Source organism: Nilaparvata lugens, chromosome 1, assembly GCF_014356525.2.
Source record: "Nilaparvata lugens isolate BPH chromosome 1, ASM1435652v1, whole genome shotgun sequence".
Lineage (NCBI taxonomy): Eukaryota > Metazoa > Arthropoda > Insecta > Hemiptera > Delphacidae > Nilaparvata > Nilaparvata lugens.
The window spans coordinates 4413087-4439838 of record NC_052504.1 but is presented as its reverse complement, the minus strand read 5'-3'; the positions used below and the strand labels follow the sequence as shown (position 1 = coordinate 4439838).

General features: G+C 34.1%; 1 protein-coding gene across 1 annotated transcript in view; it reads left to right on the top strand.

The window, feature by feature from the left end:
* The window catches only part of LOC111050256 (zinc transporter ZIP13 homolog), a 60450-nt gene that overhangs the window by 24971 nt on the left and 8727 nt on the right, over positions 1-26752 (top strand). The window contains exons 2-3 of the mRNA XM_022336552.2: positions 14580-14690; positions 24921-25240. Coding sequence (XP_022192244.2) covers positions 14580-14690; positions 24921-25240 — 431 coding nt within the window. The remainder of the gene's footprint in view (positions 1-14579; positions 14691-24920; positions 25241-26752) is intronic.

Sequence of the window (26752 nt, the reverse complement as noted above, 5' to 3'; positions counted from 1 at the left end):
AAATTGAGATTAATTTACAGACGAATGCAAAAATGTCCCTCACAAAGGCCCAGTTGCACAAAAGCCGGTTAAATTTTAATACTGATTAACTTCACGTGAACCAAATCAGAGGAGACCATTTCATAATGATGGATCTACTGGAATTAATCAGGATTGAAAATAACCCGACTTTTTTGCAACCGGCACTTATGTACCTGATTGAATAATTACAAAAGTTCAACAGCTGAGTCATAATTTTGACACAGTCCCACACACATGAACTCGCTCACTCACTTCCATCACCAACAGACGACTAAATAATTATTATCAGCTATTTTTCCAAGAAAGATTGATAATTATCCTTTTAATGTCCTTCAGAAAGTTTACCCAGTGATGAGACCTAGTGCAATCGAATCTTTATATTATAAATCTACTATCTTCCGAATTTCGTGAGAATCGTTAGAGCCGTTTTCGAGATCCGGTGAAATACAAACATTTAATAGTATAGGATAAACGACCAATAAATATTAATAAACCACTGGAAAATGACTAATATTATAATGATAGAAAAATAATTTAACCTCAAATAGAGCATTTAACAAAGAATAAACAAAATAATCGAAAATACAAAACCTAACTTCTAAAAATTTTGTTCGCTGGCAACACAACAAAATATGACGAGCATGTGTGTACAAACATGTTCAACACACTTATACTGTCGATAGTGGCCTTCCTAAAGGATTTTATCTATGTTCTATTTCATGCACTTATGTGTGTTACATGAGTTGTGTATCTTCCATGCCCTAAATTTAAATAAATTGATAATTATGTTGTAACAAAATTTGTGTACTTCCGATGTTAAAAGTGCATTTGAACACAAAATAGGGCGTCACTTTCTTTGTTTCAGCTGTGATAGTTTGAGTTAATTTCTCTGTAATCTGAGTGCAATATACAGTTAATCAGTGAAGAGCTTGGGATGAATTTGACAGATGATGAATTGATGAATATTCATCCATGCAGTTTGCAACGATTTCCGGCTTCTATTTTTCAGAGTTGAGAGAGATAACTGTTTATCCTTTTGTGAGGCTGGCTGTCTATTTAAAAAAATCAAACAAACAAACTGCGCGCTTAGCTATTGCCTTGAACCTCCCCTCTTCCCCTTCAATAACACTTCATCCATATGATTCACTTTGCTTTGTTCGAAAAGCAAAATTATAGGAATCTATTAGCAAGCTTTAGTCATTAATACATGAGTACTTTAACACGTTTCAATGACTTGTTAGTGTTGTAGTGAAGGTAATTTTATCGTAGATATCCATACTTAATAATATGTTGATAATCGAAATTGCATTTTGATGGATTGATAAGAAGCTATGAAAAACACAAAAGAAATCCAAAGAATACTGGATCAATCATACGATGTCAAGAGAAAATCAAATCCAAATCAAATAAAATATTGCTTACGAAGTATGTTTACAATTAAATACAGATTACAAATGTAATATTTTAGAATAATTATAATATTTTTTTATTCAACATAATTAATAATACTAATTTGGCGACACCAGCAAGACCATATAGTTTGAGTGCCGATGACGAAAATGCTCTAGATCGTAGATATCCATATTTAATAAGAAGTTAATAATCGAAATTGCATTTGGATTGATTGATAAGAAGCTATGAAAAACACAAGAGAAATCCAGAGTATATTTGATAAAACATAATACGATGTCAAGCAAAAATCCTCTGAAATCTCAAATAAAATAATTTGAGATTGTCTCAACCACTTATTTATTGAAATGTTTTCTAATAAACTTGTTTGGCTTGCAAAACCATTATCAATCTCTTGTAAAATAAAAGCTCACGAGATAATATTGATAATAATGAAAGCTCTAGAGATATTGATTAGAGTGTGACAGTGTAACTAAATTCTCAAGTATGTTTCTATGAATAAACGATTTTATATCATTTTTTTACAAATTTCAATACTGACTTCCCAGACCATACTTTGTCCTTGGTATTGGTGTTTGAATCTATTTCTTGGAGATATCTTCAATCCGGGATCAAACCTATCTCAATATTATCCTCAGCTGCTTTGGGATTAATTTTGTTTGGTTAAAACCAGCATAAACAATTGAATGTTGATTGTATTGATTGAGATTTGTACTGCGTTCTGATTCACACAAGTTGTAGTTAACAATAACATTGAAGCTAGATGCAAATTTCAATGTGAATGTTTTTAGAGTTTTATATTTTTTGCGCTTCAGAATTTGAATGTTTTCAAAAGATTATACTTATTTACTAGAATAAGTTTACCTACTAAATAGACTACATCTTGAATGGAATCTAGAATTCCATGATTAGAATTAATATAGCTTTCATTTATTCATTCATCTATATTTTACTTACTGACACTAGTATCAGAGATGAATGAAATCAGTTTTCGTTTTGTTTCGTTATATTTTTCGTTTTTATATGCAAGTATTCATTTGTGAAGCATCACTGCATCATTCCCTTGTGGTTGATTCAGTTTTACTTACTTATTCATAATTATTATTAAACGAAAATCCAAATTATAATTGCTGTAATTCACCCCGAAGACTTCTGCTACTGCAAATATTGACAGCAGGGTGAACAGCTAGATGGAAATTCGATGAGCGCTACTGTTTAAAAATTATTTGTCAGCCCGGGAATCGAACCCAGTATCTCCTAATTGCCGGTCAAGAATGGTTACCCTTACACCATCATACTTATTCAGCTATTTCAATGTATTCTTTCATTACACAATTTAGTAGATTTGTTTATAATTAGAATATAGGATTAGTAAAATTTCACTGTTTCCGAATTTCAACAAAAACAGTTTCGAATGTTTCATAGAAAACTGCTAAAAATGAAACTTTTTTCATGTGTATATAGATAAAAGCGAAATGGCACTCACTCACTGACTGACTGACTCACTCACTCACTCGCAGAACTAAAAATCTACCGGACCAAAAACGTTCAAATTTGGTAGGTAATGTTCAGTTGGCCCTTTAGAGGCGCACTAAGAACGGATTTGAAAAAAATTCCAAAGATACGCCCAAAATCAGCGTTTTTCCAGCTTTATCGGGAACAAATGACCAGAAAATGTTCAAATTTAGTACAGAAACTCAGGTAGGGTGTAATAATATTAGTTAGAAGGAATTTGCAATAACGTCAAAGATACACCCAAAATTAGCGTTTTTTTGCGTTTTCTCAGATATTTCGTCAAGTAATAGACATAAAATTTTCAAATTTGTTACAGAGGTTTAGCTACGGTCTAAAAGTTTTGTGATGAGGTGACTTTAATATTTCATCAAAGATACGCCCAAAATCAATGTTTTCTCAGCTTTTCTCAGTACTTTGACTTTCTGATGGAATGAAGAATGTTCATATGAAAAATACAGGCGAGCGAAGCGAGCCCACTGATCTCATTTTTGGACGATCCAGTCGGGGGTCCAGGGGGCTGGCGAGTGAAGCGAGCCTGACAGCTAGTTTTCCATAACTCTATAAAAATTTCTCGTTATAAAGATAGTGGTTGTAAAACTTCGAAGTATTTTAATCCCTTATCCAAACAGTTATTTCTTGTCGATCATATGTGATATTTCATGAACAAGTTCATGAATGTTACATCCACTTTATTGATATAACATCATAATTCAGTTACCTGATTGAGTAAACATGGGGTACTTCAATGAACAGTTTCAAATTGAAGTCGGTTGATGAAGTAAACACAACACATGCATGATGTACTGTATATGAAAAGCTTTATGATTAGGATTCATTCTTTTCAAACGTTTTTCTTGATTGAATGCCAAGATTCAGTATTGCGTCATGCGAAATACTGTGAACTGTCAAGGCTAGCAGCATACTATTTATGTACGCAAAATTGAATCTTGATTTTTTTCAAAATTATTCAAGATTAGTATAAAGATTGACGGAAATAGATTTATTTATAGTTTTCCAAATAATGGGATAAAGTATTATTGTTAGATGTGATTCATACTTCAGTTGAGTTTTTGCTGCTCCATTATTTGACGGTTGACCACTCTCCTAAATATAATTTTTATGAGTTAATAATCGCTCAGTGGTTCGGAACCCACCTAAATTTATGCCTCCACTCATCTCTCGTCATCATTCTTACACCAATCCTCAAGTCTTAAACTTATTTTGGCATCATCCTCAGCAAAATAATAAAATAAAACGCTCAATTTAATTGTCTTGTTTCAAACCAGTGCTCATTTACTTGCTTATAAAGAGTGTCCAACCTATAGTGAGGTCCACGTTATAATGGCAGGGTTTGATTAGCAATGGTATTGCTATCTTTGTCTATCATTCAACAAAGCGTATAGCGCTATCTCTATCCCGCTTTGCTCTGTTGTCAGATCGTCGTCTTTTAACAATGTAGAATTAATAATCAACAAAATACTCCATCTTAATTATTAAATTATTTAAACATATATTTTCTTGCTTACTAAAATATAATTGATCATTTTAAACGAGAATTAACCATTAATATAAAGGTGCGTACAGATATACGCGCCGCGAACATGGACAATTCACTTTTAATCAGCTGATTATATCTGTTTTTTTTTACAGAAATGGTAAGATACAGATATAAAAAGCTAGGCATCAGCTGATTAAAAGTGAATTACTCATGTTCGCGGCGCGTTAATCTGTACGCACCTTTACATCAATAAACCTGTATCAGCTACCGTCTATAGAAGGCATTGACAAGAAAGAGGATCGGCAACGTTTTTCTCCTATCTTTCTCCACTGCCATCATAGCGTGGACCTCACTATATAATACTGAAAATCGTCCCGACTTCAGACTTAATTTTGATTTTTGAGCCAATCAAAATATTTAGCGAAAACAACAAATATGTAACCAGCACATAAATAGGACAGCTAAAATTTCTTCTTGTACCATTTCTTGAAACACCCGGTATTTTAATAAGGATAGCATCAGAGACAAATAATCCTCAGTATATTTTACTCTATGATAGCATCAACCAGCTTCTTCGTAGGTTGACTCATAGTTTTGACAATGACAGCAGTACTGAGATATTAGCATATAATATATGATGATACAGCCTTGACGCCCAGACACACAATATTCAAGTGCATCATATACATATATACTATACACACACACACAATTGAGAATCATTGTTTGTTATTACAGGTAGGAAACAGAGCGATGATGGAAATGATTACTATAAAGTTTCATTTTAAACAGTCAGCATTCCCCTTAAATAATATCAATGCTTCTCATACAACTAGTACTGACACTTTGAAAATGATTCTCAATGTAGGAATCTTCTCATGCCACCTTTGTTCGCCGGGCGGCGTTTGAAATAATTTCGCATTTCCTCAACTCATTACAATACTCTGAATAGTCTATTAAACTTTTTTCGTCAACATTGTTCTTCCTGGTATACATATTTCTGATCTTCCTGTGTCTTTTTTTGTTGGTCCCTTACTTTTGTGTGTTCTCCGCCCCTTTTTCTTAATAACTTTTACAGTTTGTGTAAAATAAGTTGAGACTTGGCCCTCCATCCGAAGAAATTACAGGGTTGCCAAATCATATATATTCTACATGTCCAATCGTGTAAAATTGCAAGTTTCTCAAATTTCCAATTCAACCTCAGAATGGATGTAGAATATCATATATATCAATATCATTTTTTGAAACACCCGGTATTTTAATAAGGATAGCATCAGAGAAAAACAATCCTAAGCATCTTTACTCTACTAGTAGTTCTGTGAACAGTAGACCTCACGCATTATTCTCATCTACAAGTACCTGATTGAAACTATAGACCTTATATGGAAATACAGTGGCTTCTCCACACATCTGTGTAATCACTTGTCAGCTGATTTATGATGAATAATTCTATAGTATGATTTTTACTCTAATATTGGCGTATGAAGGAGGCTCCTTTTTCCTTTTATATTATCCTTGAAATGCAAAATTTCCAAAAACCTTGTATATACGTCGAAGCGCAATTAAAAAGGAACATACCTGTCAAATCTCATGAAAATCTATTACCGCGTTTCGCCGTAAATGCGCATCATATAAACATTTAAACATTTAAACATTTAAATATTTAAACATTTAAACATTTAAACATTTGAACATTCAAACATTTAAACATTTAAACATTCAAACATTTAAACATTCAAACATTTAAACATTTAAACATTTAAACATTAAACATTTAAACATTTAAACATTTAAACATTTAAACATTTAAACATTTAACATTTAAACATTTAAACATTTAAACATTTAAACATTTAAACATTTAAACATTTAAACATTTAACATTTAAAAATTTAAACATTTAAACATTTAAACATTTAAACATTTAAACATTTAAACATTTAAACATTTAAATATTAAACATGTAAACATGTAAACATGTAAACATGTAAACATGTAAACATTTAACATTCAAACATTTAACATTTAACATTCAAACATTTAAACATTTAACATTCAAACATTTAAACATTTAAACATTTAAACATTTAAACATTTAAACATTTAAACTTTAAACATTTAAACATTTAAACATTTAAACATTTAACATTTAAACATTTAAACATTTAAACATTTAAACATTTAAACATTTAAACATTTAAACATTTAAACATTTAAACATTTAACATTTAAACATTTAAACATTTAAACATGTAAACATGTAAACATGTAAACATTTAAACATTCAAACATTTAAACATTAAGAGAAGTGCCAAACCGTCGACTTGAATCTTAGACCTCACTTCGATCGGTCAATGCAAGTTCATCAACCAGCTTCTACCATAGAGAAACAATAGCATGAGTAGATATCCCATGGTATAGGGCGTTTATGTCGCAACTTTTACTGTTATCTCAAGCCCATAGTCCACATAGTTCTTTCCCGTGAAGCTTTATGATGCTGGTAGTCTCTCAAATTGTGCCGTTCATACACTCTTACCCGGTCAAAACTGGAAAAATCGACAATAATCGGCAGTAATCGGCTTGAGATAACAGTAAAAGTTGCGACATAAACGCCCTATACCATGGGATATCTACTCACGCTATTGTTTCTCTATGCTTCTACTTAGGATGACTCATAGTTTTGACAATGACAGCTATACTGAGATATTAGCATATAATATTTATGATGATACAGCCTTGACGCCCAGACACACAATTCAAGTGCATCATATACATATATATATACACACACAGACACACACACACACACACACAGACACACACACACACACACACACACACACAACACACACACATTTGAGAATCATTGTTTGTTATTACAGGTAGGAAACAGAGCGATGATGGAAATGATTACTATAAAGTTTCATTTCAAACAGTCAGCATTCCCCTTAAATAACATCAATGCTTCTCATACAACTAGTACTGACACTTTGAAAATGAGTCTCAATGTAGGAATCTTCTCATGCCACCTTTGTTTGTCGGCGCGGTGTTTGAAATAATTTCGCATTTCCTAAACTCATTACAATACTCTGAATAGTCTATTAAACTTTTTTCGTCAACAGTGTTCTTCCTGGTATACATGTTTCTGATCTTCCTGATCCTTCTTTGTTTTTTGGTCCCTTATTGTTGTGTGTTCTCCGCCCCTTTTTCTTAGCTGGCCGAGCGAAGTGAGGTCTAAAGGTGCGTAGTGCGTACAGACTTTCGCTCTGCTCCGCAACCGAACGTCACTCCAGCAGAGCGATTGATGATCGACCGGGGGGAGCAACAGTGGTTCGACCGGGGAACGCGAGAAGATCTAACATCTTCCGTAACGTTCATGATGGGTGCGTGGGCGGCGCGACTGTGGTTCGATGGTGGTACGAGGGCGGTACGAAGGCGGAGCGTGCTCGGTGCGGCTTGGAAGTGCGTATATTATGTGTACGCAGCTTAAGATTCAAGTCGACGGTTTGGCATTTCTCTTAATGTTTAAATAATGTTTATATGTTGCGCATTTACGGGAAACGCGGTAATAGATTTTCATGAAATTTGACAGGTATGTTCCTTTTTTAATTGCGCGTCGACGTATATACTGTACAAGGTTTTTGGAAATTTTCCAAGGATAATATATTTCAAGGATAATATAAAAGGAAAAAGGAGCCTCCCTCATACGTCAATATTAGAGTAAAAATCAGTTTATAGAATTATTCATCATAAATTAGCTGACAAGTGATTACACAGATGTGTGGAGAAGACAGTCTATTTCTGTAAATAAATAAATAAATAAATACATTTTTATTGTCATTAAGCAACATTGGCAATAGACAAAGTCAAAACTATACTAACACTATGCAAGTCAGAAGGTTATAAGTTAATGTAATTGAAATTATATACGATAAATAAATAAATGTATTCCCATAATGTCTATAGTTTCAATCAGGTACTTGTTGATGAGAATACTGCGTGAGGTCTACTATTCACAGAACTACTAGTAACTTATAGGTCCGGTTTCCGAGCTCGGGATTTAGGTAAGTTCTAGATTAAACAGCTGTTTAATCATTTCAGCTTAACAGCTCAAACTCCTATTTCAATCGTTTCCATGATTTGTGTATTTTAAAAAGAATAAAAAATATGTTTTAGGGCCGGTTTCCGAGCTCGGGATTTAGCTTAGTTCTAGACTTTAAACAGCTGGAGTCAGAAAATTGGCTTTCGGAAAAACGGGGCGTAGTCAAACACCACTTATAAATTAAATATCGAAAAACTAAAAAATTAGTACAAAATAAAATGAAGAGAAAATAGTGTAAAGTTTCAGCTATTTTGAATTATTTAGGAATGTTTCATTTCGAAAATGAAAAACGTTCCCAATTTTATTATAGAAATGAGAAAATAAAGATTATCATAAAAACTGCAACTAAGCCCCGTTTCGGAAAGCCAATTTTCTGACTCCAGCTGTTTAAAGTCTAGAACTTAGCCAAATCCCGAGCTCTGTGATGAAATAGACATGAATCTGTTCACTCAATTTAAACTTCTACTGTTTCCAAACTTCAAAGTGAGGAGACGATTCTTAACAGGTGAGGAAGAATGAAAGAAGCTGGAGTACAAGAAGAACAAGAAGTAGAAGTAGAAGAAGAAGAAAAAGAGGAAATTGTGAGGAAGCATAGGATGAGACAACTATGCAGTTAGTACGGTAGTAGGTGTTGTCCTTGTGAAATGGACAAAAAAACATGGAATGGAATCTTCTTGTGTGAGAAGTTGTTTTTTTAGAAGAAGAACCTGTTTGATTGCAGTAACAATATTACTATTATTCCAATGCAATCCTCTGCTAAGGTCTCCATGTATAAATACAGCCATTCACGATTGGATGTATAGAGAGGGGATCCATTGTATTGCATACATAAATATAAACATCTGCTATAGTGAGGTCCACGTTATAATGACAGTATTTGATCAACTTTGGTTTTGCTATCCTTGTCTATCATTCGACAAAGCCGCGGGTACCATCCTTTTCTAGGTCCACAACGATGCCAATTATGTTTTTGACAGTGTAGAAATATAATTAATTAATGCAGAGAATCGGCATCGCTATTCTTCTATCTTTATCCACTGTCATTATAACGTGGACCTCACTATAGCTTTGATTACTCACGACTGACCCAGTGAGATGAGATGTTGAAGGAGAACTGAAAGAGAGGAAGAAAAGTGGAGGAGGAGAGAGAGAGTACTGAAATAGAGAAAGGAAAGTGGAGAAGTTGAAGATAGAAAGGGAAGTTGAAGAGTGTGCGTGGGAAAGAGAGAGGGAGAGAGTAGTTGTTGGAGGAGGAGAGAGAGAGTGTGTGTGAGAGTACTGAAAGAGAAAGAGAAGTGGTGAAGTTGAAGAGTGAGAGAGAGATAGAGAGAAATGGAGAAGTTGAAGAGTGTGAGAAGGAGAGAGAGAGTGATAGAGAGAAGTGGAGAAGTTGAAGAGTGAGAGATAGAGTGAAGTGGTGGAGAAGTTGAAGAGTGTGAGAAGGAGAGAGTGAGTGATAGAGAGAAGTTGAAGAGTGAGAGAGAGAGATAGAGTGAAGTGGAGGAGAAGCTGAAGAGTGTGTGTGAGAGAGAGTGATTGATTGATTGAGTACTTTATTTATGTAGATTACAATAATACTGGCTTATACACTTATACAATAGCTTACAATACAGCAAAATTATAGATGAATTTACATAATATAGGCTAAGAAAATAATTATTGAGCTGTATAAATGATATGAAAATATCATAAAAAAGAGAGAGAGAAAAATATAAGTTGTTGGAGGAGAGAGAGAGAGTGTGAGAGTACTGAAAGAAAGAAAGAGAAGTGGAGGAGAAGTTGAAGAGAGAGAGAGAGAGATATAGAGAGAAGTGGAGGAGAAGTTGAAGAGTGAGAGATAGATAGTGAGAAGTGGAATAGAAGTTGAAGAGTGAGAGAGAGATAGAGAGAAGTGGAGGAGAAGATGAAGAGTGAGAGAGTGATAGAGAGAAGTGGAGGATAAGATGAAGAGTGATAGAGAGAAGTGAAGGAGAAGTTGAAGAGTGAGAGAGAGATAGAGAAAAGTGCAAGAGAAGCTCAAGAGTGAGATAGAGAGAGTGAGATAGTGAGAAGTGGAGGAGAAGTTGAAGAGTGAGAGAGAGAAGTGAAGGAGAAGTTGAAGAGTGAGAGAGAAGTGAAGGAGAAGTTAAGGAGTGAGAGAGAGTGATTGAAAGAAGTCGAGGAGAAGTTGAAGAGGAAAGAGATTGATTGATTGATTGAGTACTTCATTTATGTAGATTAAAATATATACTGGCTTATATACAATATATACAATATATACTAACTCTCTACCAAAGATTGATTGATTGATTGATTAGCTTCCTTTATGAAAAACCTAGGAGGGCGAAGTTAGGGCGCAGCCGGCCCTCTCTTACACTTAACCCTCCAATACAATTCTAAGATAGAGAATTGATAAGAAAAGATAGAGAGTGATAGAGAGAAGTGGAGGAGAAGTTTGAAGAGTGAGAGAGTTAGAAGTGTAGGAGAAGATGAAGAGTGAGAGAGTGAGAAGTGGAGGAGAAGATTATTTAGAATATTTATGCAAAATTTCAAGTTAATCGGTGACACCTGATCAACAGTTGGGTTTACGTCAGATATACTGGTATCAGCTATCCTCTTTAGAATGTGGTAAGGCAGAGAATCGGCAACTCTGTCTTCTATCTCTCACCTTTGCCATTATAACGAGGACCTCACTGTATAAATGCAGGTGATGAAGATGAGGCCTTTTCACTCTGAAGGTGCATTTTCGTTTGTGCGTAAATTTCCGCAGTCGACGACGGCAAGCATTGTTGACATTCATACTGTCCAAATTTCAAGTGTGCTGAAACAGCTGATCAAATAACTTTTCATTATTTGTCTCTATTATTAAAGAATTGAACATTTCTAATAATATCAACATATTACCATTTAAAAGTATAAAAAGTATAAGCTCAACCTGCCCCATTAAAACATAATTGAACATAATCTTTTAGGTTATGTAGACAAATTGAAATCTACCCAATCTGAGATTCTCTCCCTGTCGTGGTCGACGACGGCATTTACGCATAAACGAAAACCCAGCTCAACCTCGATTGAGTTTTCTAATAATCTGTTGTTAAGTAGAATATTGATTGAGCTGTCTTCTATTAATCAGCGGTTAAATAGACAGCCTTCATGGTTGCTTTGTGACATAATCGTCCTTGTGTTGAATATCTAAATCAAGTCGAACTGTTCACCTGTTTAACTCCTCGGCACTTTCGTTCGATATTGACTGCGCCCGGTTGGCTGTGATAAGAATAGGAAGCTAGTCTCTTTTCTAGTTGGTCGATTTCAATTTTTCAGCCCACTGAATTGCGGCGCTTAGTGTCCTTGTTACGTCGCCGCCATCTTGAGTTTATGGTTTCAAGTCTCTTGAGTCAATTTTTTATGAAATATCTTGATTGGAAAAAATGTACTATATGGAAGGAAGCTACTAAACTGCCTCAGTCTACCTAATGTATTTTTATAATTGTATTGATAAGAAATTGATCAAGTGTTAATTTAGTGTAATTGATACGTTGTTAACTTTTTTCCTGTAGGCATTACATTTCTTTTATTCTATTGTGCTGTATTTATTATCTACAACAGTTTGGGAGCACACGATAAAATCCCAAAAATTGCTCCCCTATCAACAAATTACAATGTTCATTCAAGCTATTGTAGAGAGGTTTTTGTCAATAAGTTTGTATTTTAAATATTTATGTTCAGTTTTAAAAAAGAGAGAGAGAAAAATATAAGTTGTTGGAGGAGAGAGAGAGAGTGTGAGAGTACTGAAAGAAAGAAAGAGAAGTGGAGGAGAAGCTGAAGAGAGAGAGAAGAGATATAGTGAGAAGTGGAGGAGAAGTTGAAGAGTAAAATAGTGAGAGAGGGTGATAGAGAGAGGTGGAGAAGAAGTTGAAGAGTGAAAAAGAGTGAGAGATAGAGAGAAGTGGAGGAGAATTTGAAGAATGAGAGAGAGAGAAGTGGAGGAGAAATTGAAGAGTGAGAGAGAGTGATAGAGAGAAGTGGAAGAGAAGCTGAAGAGTGAGAGAGAGAGAAGTGAAGGAGAAGTTAAGGAGTGAGAGAGAGTGATTGAAAGAAGTCGAGGAGAAGTTGAAGAGGAAAGAGATTGATTGATTGATTGAGTACTTCATTTATGTAGATTAAAATATATACTGGCTTATATACAATATATACAATATATACTAACTCTCTACCAAAGATTGATTGATTGATTGATTAGCTTCCTTTATGAAAAACCTAGGAGGGCGAAGTTAGGGCGCAGCCGGCCCTCTCTTACACTTAACCCTCCAATACAATTCTAAGATAGAGAATTGATAAGAAAAGATAGAGAGTGATAGAGAGAAGTGGAGGAGAAGTTGAAGAGTGAGAGAGTTAGAAGTGTAGGAGAAGATGAAGAGCGAGAGAGTGAGAAGTGGAGGAGAAGATTATTTAGAATATTTATGCAAAATTTCAAGTTAATCGGTGACACCTGATCAACAGTTGGGTTTACATCAGATATACTGGTATCAGCTATCCTCTTTAGAAGGTGGTAAGGCAGAGAATCGGCAACTCGGTCTTCTATCTCTCACCTTTGCCATTATAACGAGGACCTCACTGTATAAATGCAGGTGATGAAGATGAGGCCTTTTCACTCTAAAGGTGCATTTTCGTTTGTGCGTAAATTTCCGCAGTCGACGACGGCAAGCATTGTTGACATTCATACTGTCCAAATTTCAAGTGTGCTGAAACAGCTGATCAAATAACTTTTCATTATTTGTCTCTATTATTAAAGAATTGAACATTTCTAATAATATCAACATATTGCCATTCCAAAATACAAAAAAGTATAAGCTCAACCTGCCCCATTAAAACATAATTGAACATAATCTTTTAGGTTATGAAGACAAATTGAAATCAACCCAATCTGAGATTCTCTCCCTGTCGTGGTCGACGACGGCATTTACGCACAAACGAAAACCCAGCTCAACCTCGATTGAGTTTTCTATTAATCTGTTGTTAAATAGAATATTGATTGAGCTGTCTTCTATTAATCGGCGGTTAAATAGACAGCCTTCATGGTTGCTTTGTGACATAATCGTCCTTGTGTTGAATATCTAAATCAAGTCGAACTGTTCACCTGTTTAACTCCTCGGCACTTTCGTTCGATATTGACTGCGCCCGGTTGGCTGTGATAAGAATAGGAAGATAGTCTCTTTTCTAGTTGGTCGATTTCAATTTTGCAGCCCACTGAATTGCGGCGCTTAGTGTCCTTGTTACGTCGCCGCCATCTTGAGTTTATGGTTTCAAGTCTCTTGAGTCAATTTTTTATGAAATATATTAGACGGAAACTAAATTTACTATGGAAGCCATAGATGGAAGCTACTAATCTGCCTGTCTGTCTACCTAATGTATTTTTATAATTTATAAGAAATTGATCTAGTGTTAATTTAGTGTAATGGATACGTTGTTATTTTTTTCCTGTAGGCATTACATTTCTTTTATTCTATTGTGTTGTATTTATTTATCTAGAACAGTTTGGGAGCACACGATAAAATCCCAAAAATTGCTCCCCTATCAACAAATTCGATGTTCATTCAAGTTATTGTAGAGAGGTTTTTGTCAATAAGTTTGTATTTTAAATATTTATGTTCAGTTTTCAAACAGAGAACAATTTTAAAGTAATTGGAAGTGATTTTTGTGTAATATTAAATTACTAACGTTGTTGATTCTTGATTAATATTGTGTCTTTTATTGATTCTATGCTGTTTTTCACAGTACTCTTTACTGTTGTATTCAATTTTCTTTCGTGGTTTTGTCAATAAATTTGTGTTTGTAGATTACATTTTTTGTGTTTTGTATCTTTGTTCATATAAATAAATTGTTTGTGTTATTGATTCTATTCTGTTTTCTGCACAGTACTGTATACTGTTGTACTAAATTTTCTTTTGTGTATTTGTCAATATTTTTTTGTTTGTATATTGCATTTTTGTGTTTTATTGATTCTTTTATTTTGTCAATAAATTTGTGTTTAAAGGTTGTATTTTGTTGTTTTAGCCAGTGGAAGAACGTTGAAGGTGCTGCTGAGTTTTGCCGTGGGAGGTCTACTGGGCGATGTATTTCTGCATCTGCTGCCAGAGGCATGGAATCAACAGTTCAAGTCATCAGGTAACCTACATTAATTAATAAATCATCAACTTCTATTATACGCAATTTATGTAAACGTTTTTAGGGCTACCTATTACCATAGGTAAGGAAAGTATTGCTTTCCGAAAAAAATTAAGGTACTCCAATTTCTAAATTTCTATACGTTTCAAGGTATGTGTATGTGTGTGTGTGAGTGTATGTGTGTCTGTGCACACGATATCTCATCTCCCAATTAACGGAATGTCTTGAAATTTGTAACTTAAGGTCCTTACAATATAAGGATCCGACTCAAACAATTTGGATCAAACGCAATTCAAGATGGCGGCTGAAATTTTGTCCAAAAACAGGATTTTTCGCGATTTTCTCGAAAACGGCTCCAATGATTTTGATCAAATTTATACCTAAAATAGTCATTGATAAGCTCTATCAACTGCCACAAGTCTCTCATATTTGTAAAAATTTCAGGAGCTACGCCCCATCAATGCAAAGTTTGATTTTAGATTCCCAATTATCAGGCTTCAGATACAATTTAAACAAAAAATTTCGATTGGAAAAGATTGAGCATGAAAATAAAAATCTCTACAATTAATGTTCAGTAACATTTTCACCTAAAATTGAAAATAAGCTCGAAATTCGAGAAAATGTGATTATTCAATTGCAAACTGTTGTTTCTATTAAATCATTCACTATAAAGAGATAGCAGACTTTGTGTGTCTCCAGCTTTATTGTCCTGTTACCAGTTGGCTTAGATCTTCGAATAGTAGACTTGAGATACGCGTGTACACATAACTGCAAGGAAAGTTGTGTGAGTGCGCCACACCAGATTTTTTAGAAATTGTTTCTCGCTGTTTACCTGGGGCCTAATGCATGAAAAAGTTCTCACTTATAATATTAGTAGTAGAATTATTATAATAGAAATTAACCAAAATAATTCGCTTTTTCATGCAACAGGGCCCAGAAGTCCAATTCTTGTTTTAGTCAATGGCTCGGTTGCACAAAAGCCTGTTAAATTTCAATCACGATTAAATTCCATGGGAACCAATCTGAGAGGATTTTTCCAGGCTTCCCTGATTGGTTCTCGATGCATTTAATCGGGATTAAAAGTTAACAGACTTTTCGAAAATGGAAACTTTTTGCTGTCCTATGAAATCCATTCACCCGGTTGCACGAAAGCCTGCTAAATTTTAATCATGATTTAATTCCACGAGAAAGCTTTTCTGGGAAAACATTTTTGTTTCTCTGATTGGTTCTCGAGGCATTTAATCGGGATTTTTATTCACATTTATTCATTTATTCATACAATAATTACATCATCAAAATGATAGGGAGAGGAAAAGTTGAAAAAAAGATTCAAGTTTGTGCAACCGAGTGAATGGACTTCATAGGACAGCAATGATGTCAATTTTCCAATTCCACTGCCTTCTATAAGTAGATAGTTGAGATTCAAGTCATCCAAGTATATCTGATAAACAGATCCTTTTTCTAGCTCTGCAAAGTTACCAGATTTAACAATTGTATAAGTATGTTGTTTATTGTATAAGTTGTTTTAACAATGTATAAGTATAATTCATCAACTAAAAATTGCATCTCAATTATGAAAATTTAATATTTAATCATTGAAAAATATATTTCCTTGGCGAATAATATTCCTGGTGTTTCCAAAAGATTGACCCAATTTTGAACAGTTATATTTATTTAAAAAAAATGGTGTACACAAAACAATTTACATCAAATTACTCACTGAAGTATCAAGTTCATGATGATGTATTATAAGTATTCTATGTGCCCTCCTTTTGAGGCTCAGACGACATCTAGACAGTAGACATTCATCCCAGACTGTTCTGTTCGCAAGATGTCTTCTCGGACTGTAGCCACTGCATCAGTTGTCCTGGTTTTCAGCTACTCAATGTCAAGTGCCAAGGAAGGAACATAAATACGATCTTTAAGGTTGTTCCTCCCTTAGCACTTGATATTGAGGAGCTAAAAACCAGGACAATTGATGCAGTGGCTACAGTCCGAGAAGACATCTTGCCAACAACCTTAAAGATAGTGTTTATGTTCCTCCCTTAGCACTTGACATTGAGGAGCTAAAAACCAGGACAACTGATGCAGTAGCTACAGTCCGAGAAGACATCTTGCGAACAGTCTGGGATGAATTTGTCTACTGTCTAGATGTAGTCCGAGCCTCAAAAAGGGGACACATAGAACACTAATCTTACCATCACCATAAACTTGATACTTCTGTGAATAATTTGATGTAAAATTGGTTTGTGTACACTATTTTTTAAAATAAATATAACTGTTTAAAATTGGGTCAATCTTTTTGAAACACCCGGTATATTTATTCGCCAAGGAAATATATTTTTCAATGATTCAATAATAATTTTCAGGAATGAATGTGAATAATTTGATGTAAAATTGGTTTGTGTACACTATTTTTTAAAATAAATATAACTGTTTAAAATTGGGTCAATCTTTTTGAAACACCCGGTATAATTTATTATTTTAAACAAGAATGAACAGTTGATATTGCATCAGATATACTAGTATCAGCTATACTTTGTAAAAGGCAAGGCAGAGTATCGGCAACGATGCTCTCCTATCTTCCTCCACTGCCACAGAAATGAGAAAGCATAACATTGATATATTATTTCCAAGTATCTGACATCTTTATCGGAAAATGTTATCACCGGTACTTGAATCAATCTCACTTGACATTAATTTATTATCTGAGCAATGCGACACCATTTCAATCAACAATTCATGAGACAATTTCTTCTCAGAAGCTCTTGATAGGTCAGTTACCACGTGCATTATCAATTGATTGCCTTTCTCTCTTTATTTATTTGTCCAATGACGTAAGTATAAATCGATTGATTTACAGCATTAGTTGAAGTGGAAGTCTTGGGTTGGGGGGCATTCATGAGTTTTGGTGGCAGTTTGGAATGAATCTGACTAAAACTGACTATCCAAGATAAAGTGAGTGTTGACAGATAGTGAGTTTATCGCATTTCTCTAAGCATTTTCACTGTCCAACTATGGGATGAAGTTGAATAAAGTCAAGTATTACAAAAGATGAATAAATTATCTATCACTTGACAGACGGTGAGAAGAAAATTGACAGATTTTTGTTGAAATTAATTTTTCAGTTGGACTAGTTTTTGAACCAAAAGCTTCGTCTTTTTCAATACTCTATAGTGAGGTCCAGGTTATAATGGCAGTGTTTGATTAGCAATGGTATTGCTATCCTTGTCTATCATTCAACAAAGCGAATAGCGCTATCTCTTTCTCGCTTTGCTCTGTTGCCAAATCGTCTTTAAAACAATATAGAATTAATAACTAATTAACAAAATATAATAAAAATTCATTATGAAATCATTGAAAAATATAATTTCTTGCTTAATAAAATATAATTATTTTAAGCTAGAATGAACAGTTAATACTACATCAATAAACCTGTATCGCAGTGATCCGTGGTCTAGTGGATAGAGTGCCTGCGTAGCAGCATAGAGATCCCGGGTTCAAACCCTCTCAATACCAAAAGTTTTTTAACCAGATCATTCCCGTGTTATCGGATGGGCACGTTAAACTGTCTGTCCCGGCTGAAGTATGACAGTCGTAAGGCCCATTGACGGCTTAAATTATATATTCAGGCTGTGGGACCTTCCCGCAAGGGACTCCCCACCAACAAAAGCCATACGAATTTACTTTTACTAACCTGTATTAGCTGCAGTCTATAGAAGGCATTGACAAGACAGAGGATCGGCAACGTTGTTCTCGTATCTTTCTAGCAGAACAACGTTGCCGATCCTCTGTCTTGTCAATGCCTTCTAGACGGTAGCAGATACTGGTTTATTGATGTAATATTACCTGTTCATTCTAGTTTAAAATAATCAATCATATTTTATTAAGCAAGAAATTATATTCCACAATAATTTCATAATTAAGATTGAGTATTTTGTTAATGGCTATACAGGATGTTAGCTGATACAGGTTTATTGATGTAATATTAACTGTTCGAACATACAAAATTACCCATAATCAGGCAATGACTAGAGCCTCAAGTCGATAGTTCCCATAACCCGACAAAGACTGGGGTATCAAGTCAAAAGTAAGAACTCGCTACGCTAGTTAAAAAAATATGGTTTGTCTTGGGGATGAGAATAGGTTTGTGTTGAGATTTGTTGGTAGTCAAGTATATAGTGAGGTCCACGTTATAATGGCAGTGGAGAAAAACGCTGCTGATCCTCTGTCTTGTCAATAATGCCTTCTTAGACGGTAGCTGATACAGGCTTATTGATGTAATATATTAACTGTTCATTCTAGTTTGAAATAATCAATTATATTTTATTAAGCAAGAAATTATATTTTTCAATAGTTTCATAATAAATTTTCATAATTAAGATTAAATAATTTGTTAATTAATGATCAACTCTACATTGTTAAAAGACGATCTGGCAACAGAGCAAAGCGAGAAAGAGATAACGCTATCCGCTTTGTTGAATGATAGACAAGGATAGCAATACCATTGCTAATCAAGCACTGCCATTATAACGTGGACCTCACTATAGACCTAGCACAAAATAAAAATCAATCAATCTCTGGTAAGAAGCTCCAGTAAGATTAACTTCAAACTATCATTATTGGCTGAATGTAGAGATTGATAGTTTTTACAGGGAATGTTCACAGTTTGAAGTAAATCACTCTATAGTGTGTAAGTTCTCCAATAAGAACCAATAGTTTTGTTTCTAATTATTATTAAACGAAAATCCCAATTAAAATGCTGTAATTCACCCCGAAGACTTCTGCTACTGCAAATATTGACAACAGGGTAAACAGCTAAATGGAAATTCGATGAGCGCTACTATTCAAAAATTATTTGTCAGCCCAGGAAACGAACCCAGCACCTCTTAATTGCCGGTCAGGAATGCTTACCCTTGAACCAAACTGACAATCTCTGGATAGCGGCGCTCATTTTTTACAAAGTCATAATGGCCAGCCAGTCTACAGATGGAAATAAATTGGAATTTGCATTTGTTCAAATGCTGATTAATGAATAATTATTATTAAACGAAAATCCCAATTAAATGCTGTAAATCACCCCGGAGACTTCTGCTACTGCAAATATTGACAACAGGGTAAACAGCTAGATGGAAATTCTATGAGCGCTACTATACAGAAATTCCCGGTGCTGACAAATCATTTTACTTTCCTTGCCCTATTACCATAGGTAAGGAAAGTATTGCTTTCCGAAAAAAATTAAGGTACCCCAATTTCTAAATTTCTATACGTTTCAAGGTCCCCTGAGTCCAAAAAACTGGTTTTTGGGTATTGGTCTGTATGTGTGTGTGTGTGTGTATGAGTGTATGTGCGTCTGTGTACACGATATCTCATCTCCCAATTAACGGAATGACTTGAAATTTGGAACTTGAGGTCCTTTCACTATAAGGATCCGACACGAACAATTTCGATCAAATGCAATTCAAGATGGCGGCTAAAATGGCGAAAATGTTGTCAAAAACAGGGTTTTTCGTGATTTTCTCGGAAACGGCTCCAACGATTTTGATCAAATTCATACCTAAAATAGTCATCGATAAGCTCTATCAACTGCCACAAGTCCCATATCTGTAAAAATTTCAGGAGCTCCGCCCCATCACTGCAGATAGATTCCCAATTATCAGGCTTCAGATACAATTGAAACAAAAAAAGTCAAGTGGAGTAGATTGAGCATGAAAATCTCTACAATTAATGTTCATTAACATTTTCACCTAAAATTGAAAATAAGCTTTAAAATCGAGAAAATGTGATTATTCAATTGCAAATTATTGTTGATTCTATTAAATCATTCACTATGAAGAGATAGCAAACTTCGTGTGTCTCCAGCGTTATTGTCCTGTCATCAGCTGGCTCAGATCTTTGAATAGTAGACTTGAGATGCGCGTGAACACTAGCGTCAGGTGATCAATTTTCATAACGGCAAGGAAAGTTGTGTGAGTGCGCCACACCAGATTTTTTGTATTGTAGCGCTCATCGAATTTCCATCTAGCTGTTTACCCTGTTGTCAATATTTGCAGTAGCAGAAGTCTCTGGGGTGATTTACAGCATTTAATTGGGATTTTCGTTTAATAATAATTATTCATTAATTAGCATTTGAACAAATGCAACTTCCAATCTATTTCCATCTGTAGTTTTGTTTCTGTTTAACAATAGAGAAACGAATACACTATTCGTTCATCTCTGGTAACAGACCAAAAATTCATTGGAAAGCACTTCGATAACCGAGATGTTTGTACTAAGCAATCTGTTTGTTTTTCTTTGATTGCAGCTCTGTTTTAAATAATGTAATCAGTTTTTTTTTATGAAACTGACATAACCATTCAATATTATGTGTGCACAAAGACGTTGCGATAAATTGTTAATTTGTTTATGGAAGTATTCACACTCGAATGAGGCCTTTGCTGAAGTTTTGATCTGTCAGCGTTGTTCTAATGAGAAGCATTGTTGGTATTTATAAGGGATGCTGACTGTTTGTAGTGAATCTTACTAGACTATCTTATCAGCTAGAGACATTGTGGAGGCGGACCGATTGATTAATCAATGTGACCTTTGGTTGAAACTAACTAGAGAATGTATTTCATGAGAGTATCAATTCAATTTCATCAATAATTTATGTAAATAAATACTACTGTCTGATATTATAAAATGTTGATTTGTTTATGCAATATTTAATGTGTCTGTACAGTGTAAGTCTAGTATTGAACACCCAAAACTATCTATATTAAAACACTTGATGAATGTTTAGATTTGCAGTGAGGATTTATTATTTTGTAAGGATTGATTTATTTTATTTGTTTATTCATTCATTTATTTATTTATTTATGTGGGATTCCGATTCGATTTCACAACTGCCGGATGGCATTCCACTCTCTGTAATGTTAGTTACAAGTTTTTATTGGGCCAGTTGAACATAGAAGTTACATATAGCCATGTCACAATTCACATTGAAGAAGCATACAATAAATTACATTAGAATCTTACATTAGATAAGTTACATTAGAATCAAGGAAAATTTACAATTATATCAGATAATTTAATGGTCTCCTGTACTTGGGTATTATCTTAAATAGACAAAAATCACATTAAATTGAATTGACTATGATGTTAAATCTTACTTCAAATTAGGATTATTAATGCAGACTATTGACATCTTTATAATTTATTAACATTTTTCTCGATCCATTAATAATATAGTTGAAAAGAATTGAAATGTTGTCAAAAAATCCACTTTATTTCAATAAACATTATTATTTCACTGGAGCATGATTTCGTGTGTGCTCACACATCATCAGCTGTGGATGTTTGACAACATTTCAAGTCTCTTCAACTATTAAAAATCTGTTGTGGCGCACTCACACAACTTTCCTTGCCGTTATGAAAATTGATCACCTGACGCTTGTGTTCCCGCGCATCTCAAGTCTACTATTCAAAGATTTGAGCCAGCTGGTGACAGGGCAATAACGCTGGAGACACACGAGGTCTGCTATCTCTTCATAGTGAATCATTTAATAGAATCAACAGTTGCCAACAGTTTGCAATTGGATGATCACATTTTCTCGAATTTCGAGCTTATTTTTGATTTTAGGTGAAAATGTTACTAGACATTAATTGTAGAGATTTTCATGCTCAATCTTTTCCATTTGAAATTTTCTGTTTAAATTGTATCTAAAGCCTGATAATTGGGAAACTAAAGTCAAACTTTGCATAGATGGGGCGGAGCTCCTGAAATTTTTACAGATATGGGACCCGTGGCAGTTGATAGAGCTTATCAATGACTATTCTAGGTAGAAATTTGATCAAAATCGTTGGAGCCGTTTTCGAGAAAATTGCAAAAAACCCTGTTTTTGACAACATTTTCGCCATTTTAGCCGCCATCTTTAATTGAATTTGATCGAAATTGTTCGTTACGGATCCTTATATTGTAAGGACTTTAAGTTCCAAATTTCAAGTCATTCCGTTAATTGGGAGATGAGATATCGTGCACACACACTCACTCACACACACACACACACACACACACACACACACACACACACACACACACACACACACACACACACACACACACACACACACACACACACACACACACACACACACACACACACACACACACACACACACACACACACACACACACACACACACACACACACACACACACACACACACACCACACACACACACACACCAATACCCAAAAACCACTTTTTTGGACTCAGGGGACCTTGAAACGTTTAAAAATTTAGAAATTGGGTACCTTAATTTTTTGGAAAGCAATACTTTCTTTACCTATGGTAATAGGGCAAGGAAAGTAAAAAATCACATTAAATTGAATTGACTATGGTGTTGAATCTTACTTCAAATTGGGATTATTAATGCAAACTATTGAAATCTTTATCATTTATTAACATTTTTTTCGATTCAATAATAATATAGTTGAAAAGAATTGAAATGTCAAAAAATCCACTTTATTCTAATAAAAATTATTATTCCACTGGAGCATGCTTTCGTGTGTGCTCACACATCATCAGCTGTGGATTTTTGACAACATTTCAAGTCTCTTCAACTATTAAAAAGTTTCACAACATCAATAATCACTTTATAAATATTATCGAAAATGAATGAGACTAGTAGTAGCCGGGGATAATTCCAAGACTATAACATACAAATTGTTGAATTTCAAAACAGGAACTCAGTCACTCTTCTCTAAATCTAATTATTATTAAAATTTATCCTCGAATACTCACTGTTTTTTGTGAATTTACTTTTTTAATTTTGACAGTGCTATAATTGATGGCTATGAGATGTCATTGTGTGCAGAAATAGTATGAGGAAAGAAAATAATTATTGCACAAAATGGCATGAAAAAAGTAATTGATAACAATGAGTAAACAAAGGCTATCTATTACATAATTATAATACATCGGGTTAAAAAGTTATCATGTTAATGAATCGAGAATTTCTTTACTCAAACTATTCATTTGTTGATGTTGAATGGGGGAAAATGAAATTATTTTTGAAATTCAGAGCTTTAAATTCTATAATAATTTGACTGTGATTCCAGATAGCAGTTAGTATTTATAATATTAATTTATTATTCTGCTTCCACTTATTAGTGTATCATACTGGTAATGGAAAATGATTCAAATTATTCATATTTAATTATAGCAAATATTGAAATTTAGAACTTTAAATTCTATAACATTTAGACAGTGATTTAAAACAGCATCCAGTATTTATAACACTCATTTATTATTTTGGATATACTTATTAGTTATTATATTAGTTTCAAAGAAAATGAATCGAATTACTCATATTTAATTATAGCAAAAATTGAGTGGAAACTCTCCAACATTTCTACTTCATCATCTTCATGAATATAGTGCATGTTAGCGGTATCCGATATTATTGTCCAAGTAATATTCTCAATGAAATAATATTGTCCAGTAAAGTAGAATAAGTAAAGATCCATTACAGAATTATCTACACAATCTAAAATATGTTTTGATTTCCGTAGAGGAAGTATCAACTGTAGACTAAGTTGCAGACAAGAAACAAACTCAGTAGAGACGAATTTATAATTATTTTTCTGGATATTACTGTCCAAGTACTATTCTCAATGAAATAATTTTGTCCAGTATAGTAGAATAAGTAAAGACTACTTAATTACTTATTTGTAAAATAACATCATAGTACCCTTTTTGAGAAGTTTTTGATATAAAATAACAAATTAAAACAACTAGTTTCGATGTTTACATCATTTTCAAGTTTTTTAAAATCTCTCTATACTCTGGGTAAATTTTGTGTGTAAGTCATAAGTTGTATCTGATTTATGATTTGTGCTTGTACTTTTTGTGTAGTTGAGAAGTTGATATTCATATTAAATGAAAAAGACAAAGAAATTGTCAAAAACCACAGATTTATTGATACTTAGAAAGACCGGTTTCGATGATTACAGCATTACACCATTGTTAATCTTCGATAAACTGATAAACCATTGTTTATCAGAGATTGACAATGGTGTAATAACCGAAACCGGTCTTTCTAAGTATCAATAAATCTGCGGTTTTTTGACAATTTCTTAGTCTTTTTCATTTAATTTGTGCTTGTATTATAAATGGATGAAATGGATTAAACAGTGTTATTTATCTTTTATTTGTGATAATTGGTTCAATTTTCATCCAATTTCAGAGTCGTCGATGTTCTGTGGCCTGTGGGTGTTGGCAGGCCTGCTCGTCTTCATCATTGCAGAAAAGGCGTTCGCATTTCCACATGACGAAGAAGAGGAGGAAGGAGAAGAGCAGAAGGAAATGAAGAAGGAGAAGAGCGGTGAAGAGAAGAAACTGCTTCTCAACAACAATACTGATGACTTTTCTGCTGAGAAGAAGGAGAAGAGGAACGGGTTTGCAGCTGGAATGGGTAGCAGTTTTGAAGTAGAAGATTTGTATAAACAGCAGACGTCTTCTCAACAGCCGGCAGTTGTTGTTGAGAAGAAAATTACTAGTAAACAGGTGGGATATGTTGATATATTTTTTATTTATTTGAAGCTACGTTTACACCAACGTTGTAAACAAAATATTGTCCAAAAATAGTTCTCTACAAAAATTGACAACTTTATCACAACTGTCCTCAAATGTAGAGCAACAAAGGTTGTCAATTTTCTCAGAGAGCGTATTTTTGTCAAAGTTGCCAGAGAGCGTAGTCGGTGTGGACCTGTAGAGGGGAAACATTTTGTTGACAACTTTCTTACTCATGAACAGCAACTTGCTTTCTACAAAAAAATTGACAACTTTTTTGTGTGAAACTAATTATTGTGGAACAAATTTTGTTGACAATTTGTTATTGTTCAAAAATAATAGTATACTACAAAAACGTTGTCAATTTTTATGTAAAAAACTATTTTTTGGACAAGGTGTTGTTTACAACTTTTGTGTAAACTCAGCTCTACATTTGAGAACAGCAACTTGTTTTCTACAAAAAAATTGACAACTTTTTTGCATAAAACTAATTATTGTGGAACAAATTTCGTTGACGTTTTTGTTTTAGTTCACAAATAATAGTCGACTACAAAAACTTTGTCAATTTTTTTGTAGAAAACAAATTACTGTTTTAAAATGTAGAACAACAAGATGTTGTACGAGTTCTAGATGTAGACGACAAAATTTTGTTGAGCGTTTTTAAAATTGGCAACAAATTGCCGCAATTTGTTGAAAACCTACTTGACAACTCTGGTGTGAACGCAGCTTTAGGTATGGTTCACGGGGTAATATCATAGAGAAACAATAGCGTAAGTAGATATCCCATGGTATAGGGCGTTTATGTCGCAACTTTTACTGTTATCCCAACCCGATAATTCACGTAGTTCTTTCCTATGCAGCTGTGTTACGCTGTTAGTCTATAAAATTGTGCCTTTCATACACTATCACCCCAACAAAACAGTAAAAATTGACAATAATCGACAGTAATCGGCTTGAGATGACAGTAAAAGTTGCGACATAAATTCCCTATACCATGGGATATCTACTTACGCTATTGTTTCTCTATGGTAATATTCACGGCTTTGCAAAAACATCAGGCTTCAGAGACTCTAGATCCCTAGTTGCAGGAAGCTCCCTACACACAGAGATTCTTCATGAATGAGAGAGTAGCAACATATCACCAACAATGGAAAGAACATGTTGAACAAATATCAGCTGATAGGCTGTGTTGTGCTAAAAGGACATAACTCCAAAAAGCTCCTTGTGTATCTTTTCGGATGCAACACGCGTTGCTTTTGAGAAGATACAAAAGAGCTTTCGTTGCTTATGGAAAGATAGATTTTCAAAAATGTTCCATGTTTTTACTTTCCTTGTCCTATTACCATAGGTAAGGAGAGTATTGCTTTCCGGAAAAAATCAAGGTATCCCAATTTCTAAATTTCTATACGTTTCAAGGTCCCCTGAGTCCAAAAAAGTGGTTTTTCGGTATTGGTCTGTATGTGTGTGTGTGTTTGTGTGTTTGAGTGTATGTGTGTCTGTGCACAC